This window comes from Miniopterus schreibersii (genome assembly GCF_964146895.1).
Source record: "Miniopterus schreibersii genome assembly, chromosome: 5".
Lineage (NCBI taxonomy): Eukaryota > Metazoa > Chordata > Mammalia > Chiroptera > Miniopteridae > Miniopterus > Miniopterus schreibersii.
In genome coordinates, this window is record NC_138106.1 from 82,436,425 (window position 1) to 82,456,909 (window position 20,485).

Genomic DNA, 20,485 nt, shown 5'->3' on the forward strand with positions numbered 1-20,485 from the left:
ACATTTCTTGCAATGCTGGTTTGGTGGTGATAAACTCCTTTAGCCTTTTTTTTTTTTTTTGTCTGGGAAGCTCTTTATTTCACCATCTATTTTGAATGATAGCCTTGCTGGATAGAGTAGTCTTGGTATCAGATCCTTGCTTTTCATTACCTTGAATACTTCATGCCATTCCCTTCTGGCCTATAGAGTTTCTGATGAGAAATCATCTGACAGCTTTATGGGGGCTCTTTTGTAGGTAACAGATTACCTTTCTCTTGCTGCCTTTAAGATTCTTTCTTTGTCTTGAATTTTTGGCATTTTAATTACAATGTACCTGGGTGTGGGCCTCTTTGGATTCTTCTTCTGTGGGACTCTCTGTGCCTCCTGAACTTGTGTGACTTTTTCCTTGACCAGGTTAAGGAAGTTTTCTGCCTTTATTTCTTCAAACAGGTTCTCTATCCCCTGCTCACTGTCTTCACCTTCTGTGACTCCTATGATGTGAATATTGTTAAGTTTCGTGTTGTCCCACAGCTCCCTTTAACTGTCCTGTTTTTTAATTGTTTTTTTCTTTTTGGATCTCTGATTAAGTGCTTTTTTCTACCCTGTCTTCTAATTCACTGATCTGATCCTCAGCTTCCACTAATCTGCTATTTATCCCTTCCAATGTATTCTTTATCTCTGCAATTTCCTTCATAGTTTCCATATCTTTTTTCATGCTGTTGAGCATCTTTACAATCAGTATTCTGAACTCTGTAGCTGATAGATTGCTTATCTCCATTTCATTTAGCTCTTCTTCTGGAGACTTCTCTTGTTCTTTCATTTGGGACTTGTTTTTTTGTCTCCCCATTTTGGCTGCCTGTTTGATTTTGTTTCTGTGTATTAGGTAGACCTGCCAGAACTCTCAGTCTTTTTGGAGGGTTTATGGTGCAGGCCATTGTCAGACACTGTTTGTGACTGGCCTTCAGTACCCTGTTTGGAGCTATCAGCAATCCACAGCTTTTGGCTCCCTCTGCTGGAGCTGGGTGTGTTTGGAAAGGACCAAGATGCCCACCAAGGTCTACTTTTCCAAGGCCCGGGTCCAGAAGCAGATCAGGCAAAGACTCAAAGCACCTAGAGGTCCACCTATGCCCATAGGCTCATTGTTAGTCTCAGTCTCTTAATGAGCCTCAGGCCATAGACCACAGCAAGGCAGTAAACTCCACAGGGTGGTATGAGAGGTTTTCTAATGGGTGGGGCAATTGTCTCCTGTCCCCCCTCCCCTCCCCCCAGTCAAAAGCTGCTTGGATGGTAAATGTCTGCCTGAGAAAGATGTCCTCTGCAGTATGGGGGAATGACTCAGCACAGGAATCCAAATGGCTGCCCTCTGAGCTCTATCCTCAGAGCCAGTAACCTTGGATTCTCCTCACACAGCTCTAGTCCACTCTACCATCCCTCTGCTGAAGCCCAAGGTGAGTGGCTGCACACAAAATTTTGTGCGTTGGCCCTTAAAGAGGGTTTCTGCATTTCAGGTTGTCTCTCCCTGGCAGACAGAAACCCCACTGCTTTTCACAGCCAGATGTTATGTGGGCACCTTTATCAGTTCTGGTGCTCTGGGCTGGGAAGCCCAACTTGGGTTTTAAACCCCCACAGCTGAGCTATCCCTCCAGAATTTCAGCTGCTGCCTGTGGGAGCCTGACCAGCCCTCTCGTTCCTCTGCACTTCCTACCAGTCTCTACGTGGTCTCCACTTTAAGTCCTGGGTTATGAAGGTGCTTTCCAGCTAGTCTTCAGTTGCAGTTGATTATTCAGGATGGTTTTTCTATATTTCAGTTGTAATTCCAGTTTGGTCCTGGGAGAAGGTCAGTGTGCCTTCCACTCAACCCGCTACCATCTTGGAATTCCAGGAGGGAACTTTTTGCAGGGAAAGGACTGTCATCTCGGTTCTGGTTGTGGTTGTATGACTGCATACATTTGTCAAAAGTCCTCAAACTGTTCATTTTATTTACTTATTATTTTAAAAATCTGTCTTTAGTGATTTCAGAGAGAGGGAGAGAGATAGAAACATCCATGATGGGAGAGTTACTGATCAGCTGCCTCCTGCACATCCCCCAGTGGGGGTTGAGTCTGCAACCCAGGCATGTGCCCGGACTAGGAATCGAACCCCGATCACCTGGATCCTAGGTCGATGCTCAAACGCTGAGCCACGCCCGGCCAGGCTCTCTGTGCTCTTATGGAAGGATGTTCATTACTGTTCATTATTGATTTGTAGAAAGCAAGTTGAAGAAAAATATGTTTAATATAATCCCATATATGTTAAAAAAACTCCCACAAAAACCCACACCACTAATCCCCCATATGTGTGTGTATCTCATGCAGAGAAAACTATCTGATAGCAGAGATGAACTGCAGAGTGGGGTTGAGGATGGGTAGGGAGGAGATGTTTTGCCTTTAAAAAAAATGAACTTCTTTATTAGAATTTTTCAGAGAGCATGTGCTACTTATTAAGAAAATACACATTTCTAACAAATAAACTGTCAGTACCCCTCCCTTGTACTGAGGCTGCAGAACTCAGACCTACCAGTAAGCTGATTGCAATCTGTTTGGTATTCTGTGAGTGGACACTTACCTGCCTTCATTCCGAAGAGGACATATTGTCATATATTCTCATTTTGTCTGTCCCACACAGTTAACTTTTGAACTGCCGAGCTGCCTCAATGAAATCAAATAGGTGGATCACTGATTAGGAATAATCTGGGTACAGCTTCAATGTAATTTGTTCCAGAAAAAGAGTTCTTTTTTTCTGTGACCTCTAACCCATTTAAATACAGGGAGAAAAATGTAAGATAAGGTGTCCCACAGCCTGGAATCTAACTCTACCACTAACCAGGTCCAAGATCCTTGGCAGGTTGCAGGCTCTCTGGATTCCGTGAACCTATCTGTCAACTGAGTAAAATCCTTGCTTTCCTGAGACTAACTATGGTAGTTGGGAGGATTTAATGAGATAAAGGGGGGAAAAGATTTTGAAGAAGGTGGTTTAACTTATTTAGGTCGCCTGAATTATCGTAAGTGCTATTGCCAGGGCTTAAAATCACCTAATCTTTCCCTAGAGCTTTTGGTCAAAAAGTGATGAGGAAAGAGCATGACCTCAACCAGATGCCCAGAAAGGGGGAAAAGGCCCTGGCCGGGTAGCTCAGTCGGTTAGAGCGTCAACCCCATGCGCCAAGGAGCAACCAATGAATGCACAGAGAGGGACGACAAATCGACGGCTCTCTCTCTTTCTCTTTAAATAATTTTTTTTTTTTTTTAAAGGAGGTAGAAAGGAAAGTAAGAGCAAACATGTAACTGCATGCTTCCTACGGGCCAGGTGCGGGTTAAGTGATATGCATATTTTATCTTATTTAATCCTCACAGCAAACCCATGATGTCGTTATCTCAGGCTACATCTGCAGATCAGAACTAAAGAATTAAGAATGTGTAACATAAATGCGAACCCGCATCCATCCACCCATCCATTTACTAATAGTACTGGGCAGCTGGAATGCAACTGTGAGTAAAGAAGTGGAAGTTCCTGCCCGCACAGATCCTACTGCCAAGGCAGCCTGGTTCGAAGCTTCCCAGCTCCCAGTGGGCAAAGGGGGTTCTCGCTCAGTGTTACCGCCCAGCTTCTGGCTCTAGCGCTGGCACCTCCACCCCACTCTTCCTACACTGTTCACTTTAAGTGCCACATGGCCATCCCAGGACCCTGGGGCCCTTTCCCCTTCCCTGAGGCTCCCCGCTCTGTGCCAACCCTCGTGAATATTCAGGAGTAAAAGCTTGTATTAACCAGTTTTTCCTCCCAGGGTGGTTATCTGAGCAAAGGAAACTTCCAGGAAAGCTGCATTTCTGGGTGAGTCAGCTGTCATCACAGCCATTACCTAATGCTGAACCGCCGGCCGGGAAGCTGGCGTCAGTGAGAAAGCTAAGCCTCACAGCTTTGGAACTCAGCTCGCAGCGCCTGGCCCTGGCCCTGCGGCCCGCGCCAAGTCTTTGCTTGTCCCTTCTCTCTGGAGACGCAACAGGGTAGCTTTCAAGAATCCCATTTAGAAAGGGGGTGATGTTCCTGATAGGGGCTCCTTTTCAATCTTTCCCGATGAGTGTTTAACAAGGGAAGTCAGCTGGGGCAGGGTGGGTTGGGGTTCTAAGGGAGAGAAGATGGGTATGAGCCCAGTGGCTACGGATGAGCCACGCAGGTCAAGGTTCTTGGGCCAGCCATCTAGGTCCTTAGGCTCGTGTCCCAGCACTGAAACCTCTTCTTGTGTCCAGGGAAAGACCGTAGGATGATAAAGAAACCCATCCTCATGGAGTCGAGGCCTGGTTAACAAAGGCAGTCGTGCACACGGTACCAGCGTTGCTGATCTTTATTGCCTTGCTTAGTGGTCAAGCTGCATAAGCTAAATTGTTACCCATCCCCTGCGGTGTTTCTTAGGAAACTTCTTGACTTCTTGTCGGCTTGTAAGGAGACTATCTCCAGCCTCCATTTGGCAGAAAGTAAGCACACGAAAGTCCACTGCTCATTTGTGTAAGTCTTCACTCCTGGATCCTCAGGGCACCCTGACCTGCTTTATTTTTGGCTGCGAATGCCGCTTCTGAACCAGCTCCCACTTTGCCCAGAAGTGGATTTCCTACCCTCAATCCCTCAAGGTACTCTTGACTCAGAAGTTACTCCCAAATTCAGCACTAAGCAGACAAGTCTTCAGGTTGCCATCCCCGGACGTCAACTTTTTAGGGGTTATAATTTTCTGGCATCTCCCCAATTACACCTGAAATATATAGCATCCTAAATCAACTCACTTCATTCTCTTTCTCCTTCTCAGAATAAAATACTAGAGTAAGTCTTCTTCAATCGCGCCTTATTTATTTTTATTCCTTTCTGGCTACTCAACTCAGAAATAAACTTAGAAATAAAAGGAAAGAATTAAGTCCCCGCCTTCCTTATAGGAACTGTAGCTCAAGGTAACTGAGCAGTAGATAAAGGCAAGTTTCTCTTTAGGGAAGTGTTTCACTAATGACTGAGGAGTGATGGACTTAACAGGCTAATGTGTCTAGGCAATGATTCCCAGTGCTGCCAAAATCACAAAATTGAGACAACCGAACATTAGATGATAGAAATATATACCATTACTTATGAATTAATCTTGACCAAGTATAAACCCGAATCTGATTAAGCTTCTAGACTGAACTAATTTACAGAAAATACAGGTGACAGATGACTGTACAAGAATGTGATCGGGAAAATTCAGACTTGGGAAAAACCACCCAAGGACAAACAACCCAATTTTTAAAAAGAATTTCAAGGGAAACAAAAGGATAGATTAAGAGACTTAAGAGGCATACTAACCAATTGTGATGTATGATTTTATTTTATCCAAATTCAAACCAATGCACTATAAAAAATTAAGCAAGGGAATGTAGACATTGACTAGATTTTTAATGATATTAAGGAATTATTATTAATGTTGAAGTAGGATAGTGGTATTATGGTTGTTTTTTAAGAGTATCTTTGAGAGGTACCTACTGAAATATAATATAGTATTTATATATGGTTGAAGCAGTGTGATATCTTGAATTTCTTTTGAAATAATCCAGAGGATATTGGGGTAAATGGGTGTGAGTGTAAATAATACAAGACTGGCCATGACTAGGTAACCGTTTTAGCTGGGTCATAGGTACATAGGAGTTTATTATATTGTTTACTTTTGTAAGTGGTTGAAGATTTCCACAAAATGATACATTTGTAAGATTAAGCCCCTGGAAGAATGGACATCACTTCCCTACCATTAGAGGAGTAAAATAATGAGTAAGAAAACACTTAATTGAATAAAAGCCAAGAAAAAGGAAAAATAACCCAGCATTTTGAGGAGATAACACAAAATAAGATGACAGAAATACATCTAAATATGCCAGTAATGATCATTAATGGAAAAAGATTAATCTATTAAAAGACAGATTGGGTTAAAAATTTCAGATATATACATATACATACATATATATATTTTTTTTTTACAAGAAAAATTCTAAAAAATGAAAAAGAGGAAAATGAAATAGAAAGCCATCTATTAGACTTAAATGATAAACAGAAATTAGGTAAAACGGCACATAAGGTAAGAACGGAAGCATGTCAGGTGGGTTCGCACCAAAGTGATTGCTGGTGACTGTGAGAAGGGTCGGGCAGCGCAGCCCGAGCCCCAGCAGCACGCGCGGCCGGTGGGCAGGTGCGCAGGCCGGCAGGTGGGCAGGCGGGCAGGTGGGCAGTGGGCAGACGGGCAGGCGGGCAGGTGGGCAGTGGGCAGGCGGGCAGGCGGGCAGGTGGGCAGTGGGCAGACGGGCAGGCGGGCAGGCGGGCAGTGGGCAGGCGGGCAGGCAGGCAGTGGGCAGGCGGGCAGGTGGGCAGTGGGCAGGCGGGCAGGCGGGCAGGCGGGCAGGTGGGCAGTGGGCAGGCGGGCAGGCGGGCAGGTGGGCAGTGGGCAGGCGGGCAGGCGGGCAGGTGGGCAGGCGGGCAGGTGGGCAGTGGGCAGACGGGCAGGCGGGCAGGTGGGCAGTGGGCAGACGGGCAGGCGGGCAGGTGGGCAGTGGGCAGATGGGCAGGCGGGCAGTGGGCAGGCGGGCAGGCGGGCAGGTGGGCAGTGGGCAGGCGGGCAGGCGGGCAGTGGGCAGGCGGGCAGTGGGCAGGCGGGCAGTGGGCAGTGGGCAGGCGGGCAGTGGGCAGGCTGGCAGTGGGCAGGCGGGCAGTGGGCAGGCGAGCAGGTGGGCAGGCTGGCAGTGGGCAGGCGGGCAGTGGGCAGGCTGGCAGCGGGCAGGCGGGCAGCGGGCAGGCGGGCAGCGGGCAGGCGGGCAGTGGGCAGGCGGGCAGTGGGCAGTGGGCAGGCGGGCAGTGGGCAGGCGGGCAGTGGGCAGGCGAGCAGGTGGGCAGGCTGGCAGTGGGCAGGCGGGCAGTGGGCAGGCTGGCAGCGGGCAGGCGGGCAGCGGGCAGGCGGGCAGCGGGCAGGCTGGCAGCGGGCAGGCGGGCAGCGGGCAGTGGGCAGGCGGGCAGTGGGCAGTGGGCAGGCGGGCAGTGGGCAGGCGGGCAGTGGGCAGGCGGGCAGTGGGCAGTGGGCAGGCGGGCAGGTGGGCAGTGGGCAGGCGGGCAGCGGGCAGGCGGGCAGCGGGCAGGCGGGCAGCGGGCAGTGGGCAGGCGGGCAGGCAGGCAGTGGGCAGGCGGGCAGGTGGGCAGTGGGCAGGCGGGCAGGCGGGCAGTGGGCAGGCGGGCAGTGGGCAGGCGGGCAGTGGGCAGGCGAGCAGGTGGGCAGGCTGGCAGTGGGCAGGCGGGCAGTGGGCAGTGGGCAGGCGGGCAGTGGGCAGTGGGCAGGCGGGCAGTGGGCAGGCGGGCAGTGGGCAGGCGAGCAGGTGGGCAGGCTGGCAGTGGGCAGGCGGGCAGTGGGCAGGCTGGCAGCGGGCAGGCGGGCAGCGGGCAGGCGGGCAGCGGGCAGGCTGGCAGCGGGCAGGCGGGCAGCGGGCAGTGGGCAGGCGGGCAGTGGGCAGTGGGCAGGCGGGCAGTGGGCAGGCGGGCAGTGGGCAGGCGGGCAGCGGGCAGTGGGCAGGCGGGCAGTGGGCAGTGGGCAGGCGGGCAGGTGGGCAGTGGGCAGGCGGGCAGTGGGCAGGCTGGCAGCGGGCAGGCGGGCAGCGGGCAGGCGGGCAGCGGGCAGGCTGGCAGCGGGCAGGCGGGCAGCGGGCAGTGGGCAGGCGGGCAGTGGGCAGTGGGCAGGCGGGCAGTGGGCAGGCGGGCAGCGGGCAGGCGGGCAGCGGGCAGTGGGCAGGCGGGCAGTGGGCAGGCGGCGGGGAAGCCGAGGGGAAGGAAGGGGCAGCGGAGGCAGCACGCTGCCAGATGGGAGACGAGGGCCCGCGTCCCCCCCTAGTGGCCCGTGGCGCCCCGTCAAGGCTGACGCGGGGAACCGGCGGCGGGAGTGGGAGAAACGGGAGCCTGGGAGCGGGGCCCTGCGGGGACGAGCCCCGAGCACGGGGAGACAGCGCAGACAAGAAGAAAACGCCTTGTGTTTCATTTTATTTCTAATTTATTAACGTTGCCATGACACAGACAGTACAGGACGCACCCTCAAACACAGCAAGCGGTACAGAGAACGCGACGCTCACCCGCGCGTGGGCCGGCCCGCGGGCTCCGCTGCGCACCTTCCCGTGCACAGGTGCGGCTTCAGGGGCACACGCTCAGCATGGGGGCCTGTGCGCATGTGTTCAACATCGACGGGGCCATGTCGCACATGTATTGTCCTTCAGTTTCCCCCCAAACTTAAAAAACGTGAACATTGCACCTTCGCGATCTTTGCACGGCGGCACATGGGGCCTCGCATTCTTTCTCCTCATCCTGGCACTTCACCACCTCCCTCCTCTTGCCGGGCGTTTTGGTGTTTCCCATTTTATACTGTTAGAAGGGTGTGACTGACATTGTACAAGCCACTTTGTGAACACAAGTGTGTTTCATTGAAAATTGGAATTGTTGAGTCACAGGGCATGTGAATTTTAAATTTTAATGGATACCACTTAATTGCATTTAAAAGTGGCCGGGCCAACTTATACACTCACCGCAATGTCAGATTCCTGCGTTTCCACCGATTTATACGGGTTTGAAATATTTGCCAGCTGGGTCTGAGATAGTTTCTTGTGTTTTAATGTGCATTTCCTTTATTTTGCTGAGATTGGACATCTCTTCATAACCTCTGTGTAAAACATTTTGTTTGTGTGCATTTCACCGCGAGATTTCTAAAAGGGATATGTGACTGAAAAGCATAAGACTCACTGCTAGTCTAGCTGGAATTAATTTTTATGAATTAGAGACCTAAATTTATTTCTTCCCAAATGGTTATGTTGTTTCAGTACTATTTTTAAAATAAATTATTTTTCTGCTACTGATTTGAAAAGTCACTTTTATCATTTACTCAATGTATATTTGTTTTTGTTTGCAGATTCCCAGCTCTATCAGATTTATTTTTGGCATGAGGCACCTGAATTCTTCTTAACTTGGTTCATTGAATGGTAGCTGATTTTGTCAGCCAATAAAATGTGTTGCTTGTGAGAGAATAGATGACACAATTCATTGACACAAATCCTATTCTAGTTGTTTGATTTAAATCAGTTCCTTTATCTATAAACTTGAAGTATTAAAAAATGTGTAAACTTCTCTCTCAGATTGGTTCCTCTTTTTTAGGGGACACCTCATAGGCTCAGTGTAGAGGTGGGGAGGCTTTCCACCAGGTCTCCTCTTTCTGAAAGCTTCATCTGACATCAAAGCTTTTTGGTGATTTAAAGTTGCCTCCTGGCAATGTCAGAGTTTCACAGGGCATGACAATGTCACTGTTGAGTTATATGAGCCTTTCATTAACAAATGACATGAGGTCCACAAACTATGACATAGACTTTGAATAAACATTATGGCACTTTAACTTTTGTATTGGACTATGAGCTCCTGAAGTGCGCAAATCATGTTCCATTCATCTTTTTGTCCCCAAACATATAGCACAGTGTGCAGCACCTCAACAGAAATAGAATTCCATTGCAATTCAATAGGGTTTCTACAAAATAAAAAATAAAACCCAAACTTCTCAAAAACAAACCCTTCATTTTAGGGCTTTACAAAGTTACACATATTCTTTTTTGTCCATTTGCCACCTGATTGAATTACATATATGCATTTCTTTAGTAGGAACATACACTGACCTGATACTATTTCATGCCCAAGTGTGGGGAAATGGTCTCTTGCTGTCTGTGGACTTCCTCAGGTGCAATTTATTGATAGATGTGTTACGTGCTTGTGAAATGACAGCAAAACTGTGACCCGGGAAACATTTTAGACTGCAGTAGGCAAGAATACTTTACAGTTGCTATATAGAAATCTCAGGCATGCAAAAGAATGAAATGAAAAGATAAACTCAGCTTTTTTATGGGAAGGGAGAAGTGTAGCATTTCCCTGTTATTTTTATAATTTTTATAATTTTATTTCCTTCCCTCTTTCAAAGGGGTTACCTTTGGCTTCTGTGGACAGTGTCTTAGTCCATAAAGTTAGATGCTGTGTTTTATAGCTCAACCCATGACATAAGAACATGGGAAAACTCCTTAAACTGCCTAATCTATCAGTTTCCCCTGTGAGAAGAAAAAATAAAGCTAATTCGCCATCTAAGTATGTTCAACAAATTCTATGACCAAGTAGACTACGCAAAGTGCAAAACACCTGCTTCTTACTTTACCACTGCCAATCCTGAAAGGCTGTCTTTACTTTATGATGATTCTGTTAAAAACAACAAAAGAGTGTCTGTGACCTTTAGCTTGCTTTGTATAGCCTCACTTAGCCTTTTTCATCTGTGAACACAGCATGTCACACCAACTGCAGCCCACTAAGGAAACTGTAAAATAGCACCGTACAGTGATTGCTCCACCGACAAAGGGAATATATGCATTCAGAGAACAGATCTTGCTACAGAAATTCTGTGACCTGGTATAGAAATCTATGAAAGGGGTACATTCTGGAATGTCAGAAAGGAGAAAAAACAGGGTTCAAATGTATGTGACTAAATAATAAACTATTAGTAGTGCTAGAAAATAGGATTTTCTAGGCTTACTAGGCTTGAGGCAGGAGGAGGTGAGAGAAAAGGTCCCATCTCTCGTAGGCGAGGACTTGAAGGAAAGAAAGCAGCTTTTGGACTGAACTATGGCAAAGGCGGCAAGGTGGAAGCCTAGCAAAACCTGTTCTGACCTGGGCTGTGAGTGCCTGCAATGGGGGGAGCCCTTTTGTACTCTGGGAGAAGGGATAGCTCTGAGGGACAGGCTTTGAACCACTCTAACCTCAATCACCATAAAAGGACTACATTTGGTTTACCTTTGCGGCCGAACTTACACAGAGGCATAAGGTGACAGCCACGCTGCTTCTAGTCCCCACTCCTATTCCTTTTGCTAAACTCTGGAAATTTCTTTAACAGGAAACAAAGACTTTCATTTCCTAGAGATATGTGACTGTTGGAAGGGAAAATCTGACTCAAGACTCTCTGATCTTTCCTTGGAGCCATAAAGAACAGGAGCCTGGGGCTGGGAATGGAAGGCTCGCCTCACCGAGGCGGGAAAGCTGCCCAGGAAGGCCCGAGGTCGAGGCCGACCTCCTTCACGGGCATCCGAGGCTGCCTCTAACTCTGCCGATTCATCATTTCTTTCTGGATTATTGTCCCTCCTCAATTAGTTCTCAGCTTCTAGTTTCAGCCCCCCGTCTACCTCCCATCTGTCACTGGAGTGATTAATTTTTCTAAAATGCAATCTGATCACAATCCCACTGCTTAAAATCATTCAATAAATCGGTTACCTTCTGAATGAACAGAAGCCAAACTTCTGAGGTGGGTGAGGCCTGCCTGCCTCCAGTGGGACAGTCTGTGGCTAACCGAGCTCTACATTCTCCTGTAAAACTCTGAGCAGGTTTCTTAGTCTCCTGACCTTCAAGTGTCGATCAGGTGTCACCTCTCGAGGAAACCTCTGACGGAGCCATGCTGGACTGTGTTTCTGTTATTGTTGCACTGTGTCTGAAGATTTGCTGTGCCCTCCATCAAACTGTGAATCTGGAGGACTGGGTTTTGTCCTTTTAGTGGGGTTAAGAGAACAGAGTCATTACGAAGTGCCTGCCACTGAACTACAAAGCTGCCTTAAAAAAAAGTGACTTCAGATTGTCTCAAAAATTTGTTTCCAGAAAATTAGCCATTTCTGGTTCCACAGATCTATTTCCATGAAGAACAGGTATTTTGATGATCCTAATCTTAAGGCTCCCCCCGCCCCCCTTTTAAGGTCTGGAGTGACCAGAGTTTGGGACTTGGAGAAGGACAACATCTGGCCTGTGACAATTCTTGAATAATGGCAGTTGTGATTACCCACCACCAGGGGCTTGATGATAAAGCATCCTTGTCTCAATATCTCTACTTATCTCAGAACTTTGGAAAAAGCATTGAAAACACTCAGCTATTTGGGACATAGGAATCAAAATAACTGTATACTTAATAGCTGGGGGTGGGGGGTAGCAAGCTGTAAAATCACACTGTACCTAAAATGAATTTTCTATGGGGAAAGTTAGGTACAAACCTAATGTGTATTACAGACACATTGCCATATCAGAAACAAAATTTTCTACCTATCGTTTTCTGATTGGCTAAACAGAAAACATATGGCACCCTGGTCTATGTGCATCACACTGAGAAAATTATAGATGGCATTTCTATAAGACTATGCCCCCAAACTGGCATCTCAATAAATTAATATTCTAGCTATGTGGAGCAGAAGACTAAATCTCTGAGGTAAAACTGAAATTTACTTCAGATCCTTAAACAAAAACTAATCAATTGGGAGAATGCCAATGTTTCCAAATACAGTATATCCGATGCTGGGAAGTACAAGTTTTCCCACCCTCAAGTTTGGCCCTGACTCTGGCGTGGGGGTGTGCCTCATGAGAGTAGGTTTGGGTGTCAAGGCTTCCTTTCAGTTATTTTTGGGGGTGTATGTGGGGGAAGGGTTCAAAGGGAAGGGAGGGATAAGCGCAGAGGACTAGTATAATTTTGCATTTTTTGAACATTGCACCATGAGTTATCTTCTCATGTCATTAAACTGAAGAGTGTATTAATATTTAAGGCTCTAGATATATATTGCCAAATTACTTTCTAGAAGCACACAGGAAAGCTTGCCTTTCTACATTAGGTCCTGCTATTTAAGACAAATTATAATTTGCTAAATGTTAATTTGCATGTCTTAGGTTACTAGAAACTGTCACTTCTTCTGTGAACTATCCATGTTTTTTCTTCTCTATGGTTATTTTTTTAAATGTAAAGGCAGTAATAATTGCTTCTAATTACCATGTTAAACTAATATTAATCACTTCCCTTGTGCCTATTACTGTTTATGAAGTGTTTTTCTATCCCCCAAACCAAGTTGTATTTTCACAAATTCCCCCCTTTTCTAATACTAATTCTCCACCTGTATTAAATATCATGCTGTTCACACCTGAGGGGCACAACTAATGAGCCTTTTGGTTAACATTCCAACGTGGAAGTTTCACTTTCTACCTCATCTTATACTCCACTCACATCTTCAGGGCTGCTTTTTCAAGCCTATGTACTTAGTTCCTTTAGTTATTATTGTTATCCATTAACATTAAAATTTGTTTATATTGAATATATCCTGCAGCACAACTAGGATATAAAATACTTGGTAATCCCACATATACCGGATTTTATGCATTTAGTTTGTGGCTAATCTGATTAAATTTCTATTTTAAATAGATAAAGAATACTTATTTATCCTGTTTTAACATGAAGAGCTAACTACTGGTTCTCATTAACTCCTGATTAGTGAGCTGGCTATAGGTACAGAGCATGTTAATTTCTATAGGCACCTTCCTGAATTCAAGTAAATGTTTTGGTAGACAAGGATTTCCTACTTAAATGTCATTGACATAATATGAATATTAAGTACAAATATTGCTCACCATTCTTTAAATTATTTTACTTTGAAAATTTAAGATCTATCATTAAGTCATTAACATAGGTTTTCATTTAAGGAATATTTTGAACTGTGAAAATACAAATTGAATCAAATTAAATTTTGAACACATATAGAGCCAAATATTTCAACAAAACTGCAGTTTAATTTCAGAAAATGTGTTAAAATATATATTTATACATCAATTTCTGACATACACTTAATGTGTTAGTATACACAAAATGATGCTTTCTCTTGAAACTGTATTTATGAAATGTACATTTTAATTTAAATACTCAGTATACACTGCACTTTATCTGCATGTTGCATTTATTAAATACATTAAAATCTGCAATGTAACAAAACGTCTTCTGCATACGAAATTCAAAACACCATTTTAAATGAACAAAAGATGGCTCACTTCATTTTTTTTTTTTTTTTTTGTATTTTACAACTAGTGTATAGTACACTAGCTCTGCTCCACCATACTACCTGTTCGCTCTTTTTTATTTGACATTGTTCACAGACTAGTACATATTACAATAAGAGTGCTGGATAAAAACATGAGGTACGAAAGTGGTTCAAAGAGTATAGGTCATGCAGATCATGCTAGACAGCAAAGAAAATTGTGACCAAGAAAACACTAAATAAAAATACATAAAGAATGTGCATTATAAAAAAAAAACAAAAACAAAAACAAAAAACTCCATTACACAGCTTTGCTTCTTTGGTTACAAAGTAGGTTGAACAATTTCACAGCTTTTTATTCCCACCCCCCCCAAAAAAAGTCATACGAAATGTTGAAAAGCAGAGGAATCGTGGCAATTTCTCTATTAGAAAGTAGAAACAAATGAACAAAGTTTTCTTCATCAAAATAGCCCAATTATTTATTATATCACAATAACTGGTGACTACCTGTACAGTTGCACTATGTTCTTCATACTTACACTATACAAAATTTACATTCAAGCTGGGTCTTTACTACTAAAAATAAATACCGAAGGTAAATTGCCATTAGTGTTAGAAATATGCCAGGATTCTTTTGTTCAATTATTGCCAAAACGTTTTATCTGTTAAATGCAATCCTGTCTTTCAATTCCTTTACTGATACTTATAATTATTCAAAAAATTAAAAAGTTCTGTGACATTGTTCATGTACATTATGAAAATAGCAGCCCTGTAATAAATAAAACACAAATAAATGAAAACTGATAAATGTTACTGATACTGAAAGAAAAGTGGCTCTTTAGATGAACTGTTATTTATAATATTATAGGAAGGCTCAGGGTAAATCCATGGGTGACAGACACATGGAAGAGCCACCAAAGCTCTTAAAGGACCCCGCTCATCGCACCAGGTGAAATGCAGACTTTGCTTTAATAAACCCCATCTAGTATTCTCCTTGTGCACTGATGACATAAAACTGGACATCAACAGCGCTGCATGACATCTCAAAGAGAGGAAAAGCTCTTGTAGAATGATTGTCTAATACTGAAAAGGCCAAACACACAACCGAAGCATGGCTACTTGCTTTCGTATAAAGTGGGAAGAACACCAGTGGCACACAGGATAGATTGCTTTCAGTTTGTTTCTTAATGAGGCAAGAAAGCTTTATGCTGAGGAGACATTCGGCTGCTGTGGAGGTTGCGTTGGCTGCGGAGGCTGTGCTATCACTGCTTGCTGTTGAGAAGTGCTACCAGGATTGGCCTGTTGGGCTGGGAGTTGGGATAATTGATCATTGTTTGAAAGAGATTTTAACAGTGCATTTTCTCGTTCAAGTAAAGAGTTTCTTTCAACTAATTCTTTTATTTGTTCCTTTAGAACTTCCACTTCTTCTCTTACTGCATACATCAAATGGCTTTTCACCAGATCCTGTGAAAAACAAAATTAGAACGTCAGAAAGAAAGGAAAAAGTGTTGCTATTTGGTTCTAGCCTACTACTAATACAAAAACATAAAGTGTTTTTGTATTAGTTTTCCTGCTCTTGCTTTTAATGTTTCTACTGTATTTTGACTGGCCCTAAGGGAAATGGGTTAGAAAAAATCCAGTTTCCAACTAGGGCAGCAAGCCCAGGATTTTCTTTCCAAAGTCTGGAGAGATTTCCAAAAATACTAGCTCCTTAAATTGTCAATTATAAGCTTAGAATTAAAAAAAAAAATTGAAAACCACATGCTTACATGTTAGATTAAGAGAAAAAAGGGTATCATACTGTCTGATATTAAACTAGTTTTATATAGTACTGATTTTAAGAGATAAGGTGATCTGCAATTTCCAACTTTAAAACCTTGTTCTTTTACAAGTTTGAGACTAATGGTCCTTATTTATATTTATAGCTTTGCTACAGTTTTAATACACTTGAATAAAAATATTTTATATAATATGAACAATATATCTACAAGGGAACAAAAATTTTTGATAGTAATAGAAATCAGAGCCAGAATCAACAGAAACAGGTCTATTTATTAAAACTGAGTAAAACAGTGTCTGTAAATGACCAAAGAATGACAAAAATTTCCAAATTAAGTTTTCATTTTAATGCTCTTTCGTCTCTAAGCTATTTTTGATGCTGAAATATTTGGGGGCACATAATGCATTTTGATTATGTATACCCCCCAAAACGGCCTGGATCAATGGTAATACATGAAATGTGAGATGTTCAAATGGGGAAAATATTACTCCACTGGTATTTTTAGACTAAAAATTCTCACTGTTCCAACATCTTCAACTAAATCTCATTATCAAAAAATATGCTTTGGTCATCTTGGTTTAAAGAAATTAGGTGTTTGTTTTTAGAATTGATAAAAACCAAATGCTCTATACAACCAATCTATCAAATGAGAGGACTATACACTTTTACTTACCATTGCTTGTTCTATTTTGTTGTCAATGGCTACACCACCTCCCCCAGATGCACTGGAAAAAATTACAATATTTCATTAAATTATTCTAAAAAAATGTAATCTCCTTTCCAACTCTTAAAATAAGAACATCTATCTGTGTTTTACATAAAAAAAATAGTAATTTATTAAGTCTATTGTCACAATTTCAGTACTCAGAGCTCTCATTTTGAAAAAGGAAGGTCTCAGTAAATAGATGACTCCTAAAAATCCTTTATAGTTCTAACTTTCATAATGTGCCTATGGCAAAATATGCTACTTTAAAAGTAACTCCCAATTTTATTCAGTTCTCAATTCAGTAAATTTAAAAAGGTAAATCTTGAATGAGCAGTACCCTCTCCACACCACTTAAAACTTCATTTACCGACTATATATCCTAAATTGCCTTTCAGGTGGAAATCCCATTAGTTACTTATTGCATTAAACTTCAGATGATGACTTTTTTCCTATAGATTTGATATTTTAACATCTGGTTTAAAATTTTTAAAACTGGCTTATAAAAATGATTCAGAGGGCTTTAGGGCAAACAGTACTTGAAGTGTTGGTTAACAAGGAACTCAACATTCTGGCAGATCTACAAGCTTTGATTGTAGGTTACCAGCTGGCAAAATCACGTACTAAGGTATGTGGTTTGGACCAGTTTTTCCTGGAAATAATTGGAAGTAGTCTAGCAGGTAAGTACATCCCAAGTTCAAACATCAGCTTAGCATTTGTATGACAGTGATACATAAGGCTGAATAACTGTCATCTTTGGCAGTTTACGTTCTCCCATGTATTAAGTGAAATAATGAGAGTAGCAAGGATCTATATCCTTTTCTTGGTGTTTTTATAAATTTTGAAGAACAGTTATTAGGTTTTCATATAAAGACAAATCCAATACTTTAGTCCACTGTATCAATACAAAAAAGGTCTTTAGGTGACTTTTATATAAAATTTCAGTAAATACTCTTCATAAAATATATCCCTCAAGAAAATCTAGATGCCAATATATCTGAAGACTACTGTACTTTAGCTGATGTGGACCCTCCATGTTATACCAAAGGGGGGCTCAGAAATATGTCTGATATAGTAGTGCCTTTTACATTACAGTTCAAGTAGGCCTGGCCATAATCCTGGTGCTGCTAGTTACTACCTAGGTGACCATTACCAAATCAACTATTTAACTTCCCTGGACCTCCGTTTCCTCATCTGTAAAAGGAAGGGGTTGGTGTCAGTGCCTCATGGGACTTGCCACTTCTAAACCCTCAAAACTGAATCACTACACAGAAAACACTAAGCTCGTTTATCTGCGCATTAACCACGTTAACTGCAGATACTGCTTCACCTTGTGCTGCTGTTTTTTATAGGATGAAAAAAGGCTTCTTATACCTAAACTGGAAAGGATATACACACACACACACACACACATATATATCCTTCATATATATTATATATAAATTAATAAATACTTATATTGGCCATGACTTGGTAAAAAGATAGTGGCAGGCATTTAGATTCAAGTTTGCCTGAGAATCTTAGATTATACTTTCTACATTCTTTATTTCTATGTCAAGGAAAAACTGAATTAGTTTTAGTCATTTCATTACTTAAATACATTCAGTTCTTTCAACACGTTTTAAATAAAACATCTTAAATGCTAATTTTAGCACCAAATTTATATATTAAGCCAAAACAAAAAACCCAAACTCTTAAAAAAGGGTTCATTGCTTCTCTTTTTTGATAATTAAAATTAGTAAGTTTCCAAACCATTCCCTTAGCTAAAAAACAATAATTAGCATGCTATTCTTTGCTGATTTAATAAACTCTAGTCTTGACTCAGCCCTCTTTTAACAGCAATAGAGGAACACAGAGGAACAGGTTTTCAAAACATAAATAAATCATGCTGAAAATATGTGTCCCTTAAAAGGTATTAATATTTCAATTCTGTTAAGTATTGTACTCTAACAGAATTAAGTCAGTCACAGATATAATTACTATCACTATAGTGACCTTTAGCTATTTTGAAGGCTGTTACTTGAGAATTCTATAACCTACTGCAGTGGTTCTCCAACTTTAGCACCAGAGTCATCTTGTGGACTTGTTAAAACACAGACTGCTGGGCTCCACCTCAGTTTCTGATACAGTAGGTCTGGGGTGGGGAGTAGAAATTTTAATTTCTTACAAGTTTCCAGGTGATGCTGATTCTGCTGCCTGACAGACCATATCATATGCACTGTGAGAACCACTACTTAGAGATGAAAGTTATAAAAGAAAGAATAGAACCTAATTCTACTTTAAAAACTTCTTAGCCCAGGATACAAAACCTTTCATGACCTCAAACCCTGCCTTCTATAGTCCCCTTTCCTCTCATACTCCATCTGGCCTATTGTGTCATGGTCTTACATAACTATTTTCGGCCTGTGCAACACAATCTCTCAGGTTTTCATGCCTTTGCAGAAACTGCTCCCTCAACTGGAAATGCTGACAGTTCCAATTCATTTGGCTATCTTCTACTTGTTCCTTAGATACTCCAGTGCCATCTTTTCTGTGCTGCCTTCTGATTTCCTAAGGTAAAACTAATTACTCCATCCCTCCTGTGGTCCACAAATCTTGACAAACTTTTTATAGTGCATAACCAGCAAAGCAGATTAGCAAACTCTGGCTTCTCCATATACTCACTGTGTGAATTCTGAGAAATTATTTAACCTTTCTAGGCTTCATTTTTTTTTTTTTTTTCATCTAAAAGGAGGATTATATGCCCTGATTCATAAATTCCTGTGATGATTAAGAGTTTAAACAATACTGCCACTGTTAACTGTGCTCGTGGAGAGAGGCTGCTTATCATCTTCACCTCTGTGAAGGGTGAGCACAGTGTTTGGCACACAGGCGCTCAAATGCATGCTGACAGAGTCAACAGGATAGTAACTGGATTCGAAACCTACTGGTTTATACTAGGAAGCCATTAAAAACTTTTGAGTTTAACTAAATCAGTATTCTCAAAGTACGGTTCCTGGACCAGCAGCATCAGCATTAGTGGAACTTGTTGGAAATGTAAGTATTTGGGCCTACCCCAGACTTACTGAATTAGATACTCTTGAGGTAGGAACCAGGAAGTCTAGTATAACTTCTCCAGGTGATTCTGATAAAAACTAAAGTTTGAGAGCCACTGCTTTAAACAGCCTGATTTACAATAAAGATATCAATATGGTAGGTAGTCTTAAGCAGATAAGAAGCTATTCTATTTTAAGGTCCCAGAATGTGGTTGAAGAAAATTGTTTCAATGAGAGTAACAAGTTTTCTATTGTGTTCAAAGTCAACACAGTGGTTTGGGCTTCATGTTCTCTTTTACAATGAGAAAGATCAACTGAAGCAGAATGAATAATTTTCCTTCATTTGCTTCCTTAACCTAAACTAAAGTATTATACCTTATTTTCTTTTTTATTATTGCATTCACCACACTGTAACTTGATGGTTAACTAGTTTCTGAACTTAAGGTCCTTAAGGGAAGGCTTCCTAAGACTTCATAACTATTCTTGTAAACTTTAAGTGCTATAAAAAGGCAAGGGATAATTTTTAAAAAAAGAAACTTCTTGTGTACTATGGGTCACTCATTTAGAATAAAATCATACCTTCATTAGCATTTGCTAGATGAATTAACAATTATAGGTATGGAGAAATGGACAGAAATATATAACTTTGGGGAATAAAACAAGAATGACTATTTTTTTGTATGATGGATTTTGATTTACTGGAATTGCAGCCCCCAAAGAACCAAATGAGCTTTAATTTAGCGTTTCTAAAAAGTACATTACAATCACATTCAATGGAGAAGTAAAACTCAAAAGAGTCAATGCTACAGCAAGATAGCCTGGCTTTCCATGCTGCTGTTCATGTTTTAATTCATCTCAACTTGCTCCTGACCACAGCTTTTCTTTCCAGGCCTCCTTACTTTTTACAACAGATCACTTGTAACTTCACTGAGAAGACAAGAGGCCAGATATACACCTCCAGCTTCACAAATTGCCCATATTTTCATCCTTCTTAATAATTAACAGCTTCATTCATACTCTCAGCCTAGTAACTTTGTACAAACCATCCCTAGTCTTTCCTTTCTAAAAATTAAAA

General features: G+C 42.4%; 1 protein-coding gene across 3 annotated transcripts in view; it reads right to left on the reverse strand.

The window, feature by feature from the left end:
* Positions 1-12,830: 12,830 nt before the first annotated feature.
* Positions 12,831-20,485, reverse strand: part of TSC22D2 (TSC22 domain family member 2) — a 47,531-nt gene continuing 39,876 nt past the window's right edge. For 2 of the 3 annotated variants that reach the window (XM_081138127.1, XM_081138126.1), the window contains 2 exons: positions 16,346-16,397; positions 12,831-15,356 (listed from right to left, as the gene is read on the reverse strand). In XM_081138127.1, the coding sequence (XP_080994253.1) occupies positions 15,096-15,356; positions 16,346-16,397 (313 nt within the window). In that variant the 3' untranslated portion in view covers positions 12,831-15,095. The remainder of the gene's footprint in view (positions 15,357-16,345; positions 16,398-20,485) is intronic. The other variant, XM_081138129.1, reaches the window with a different exon arrangement.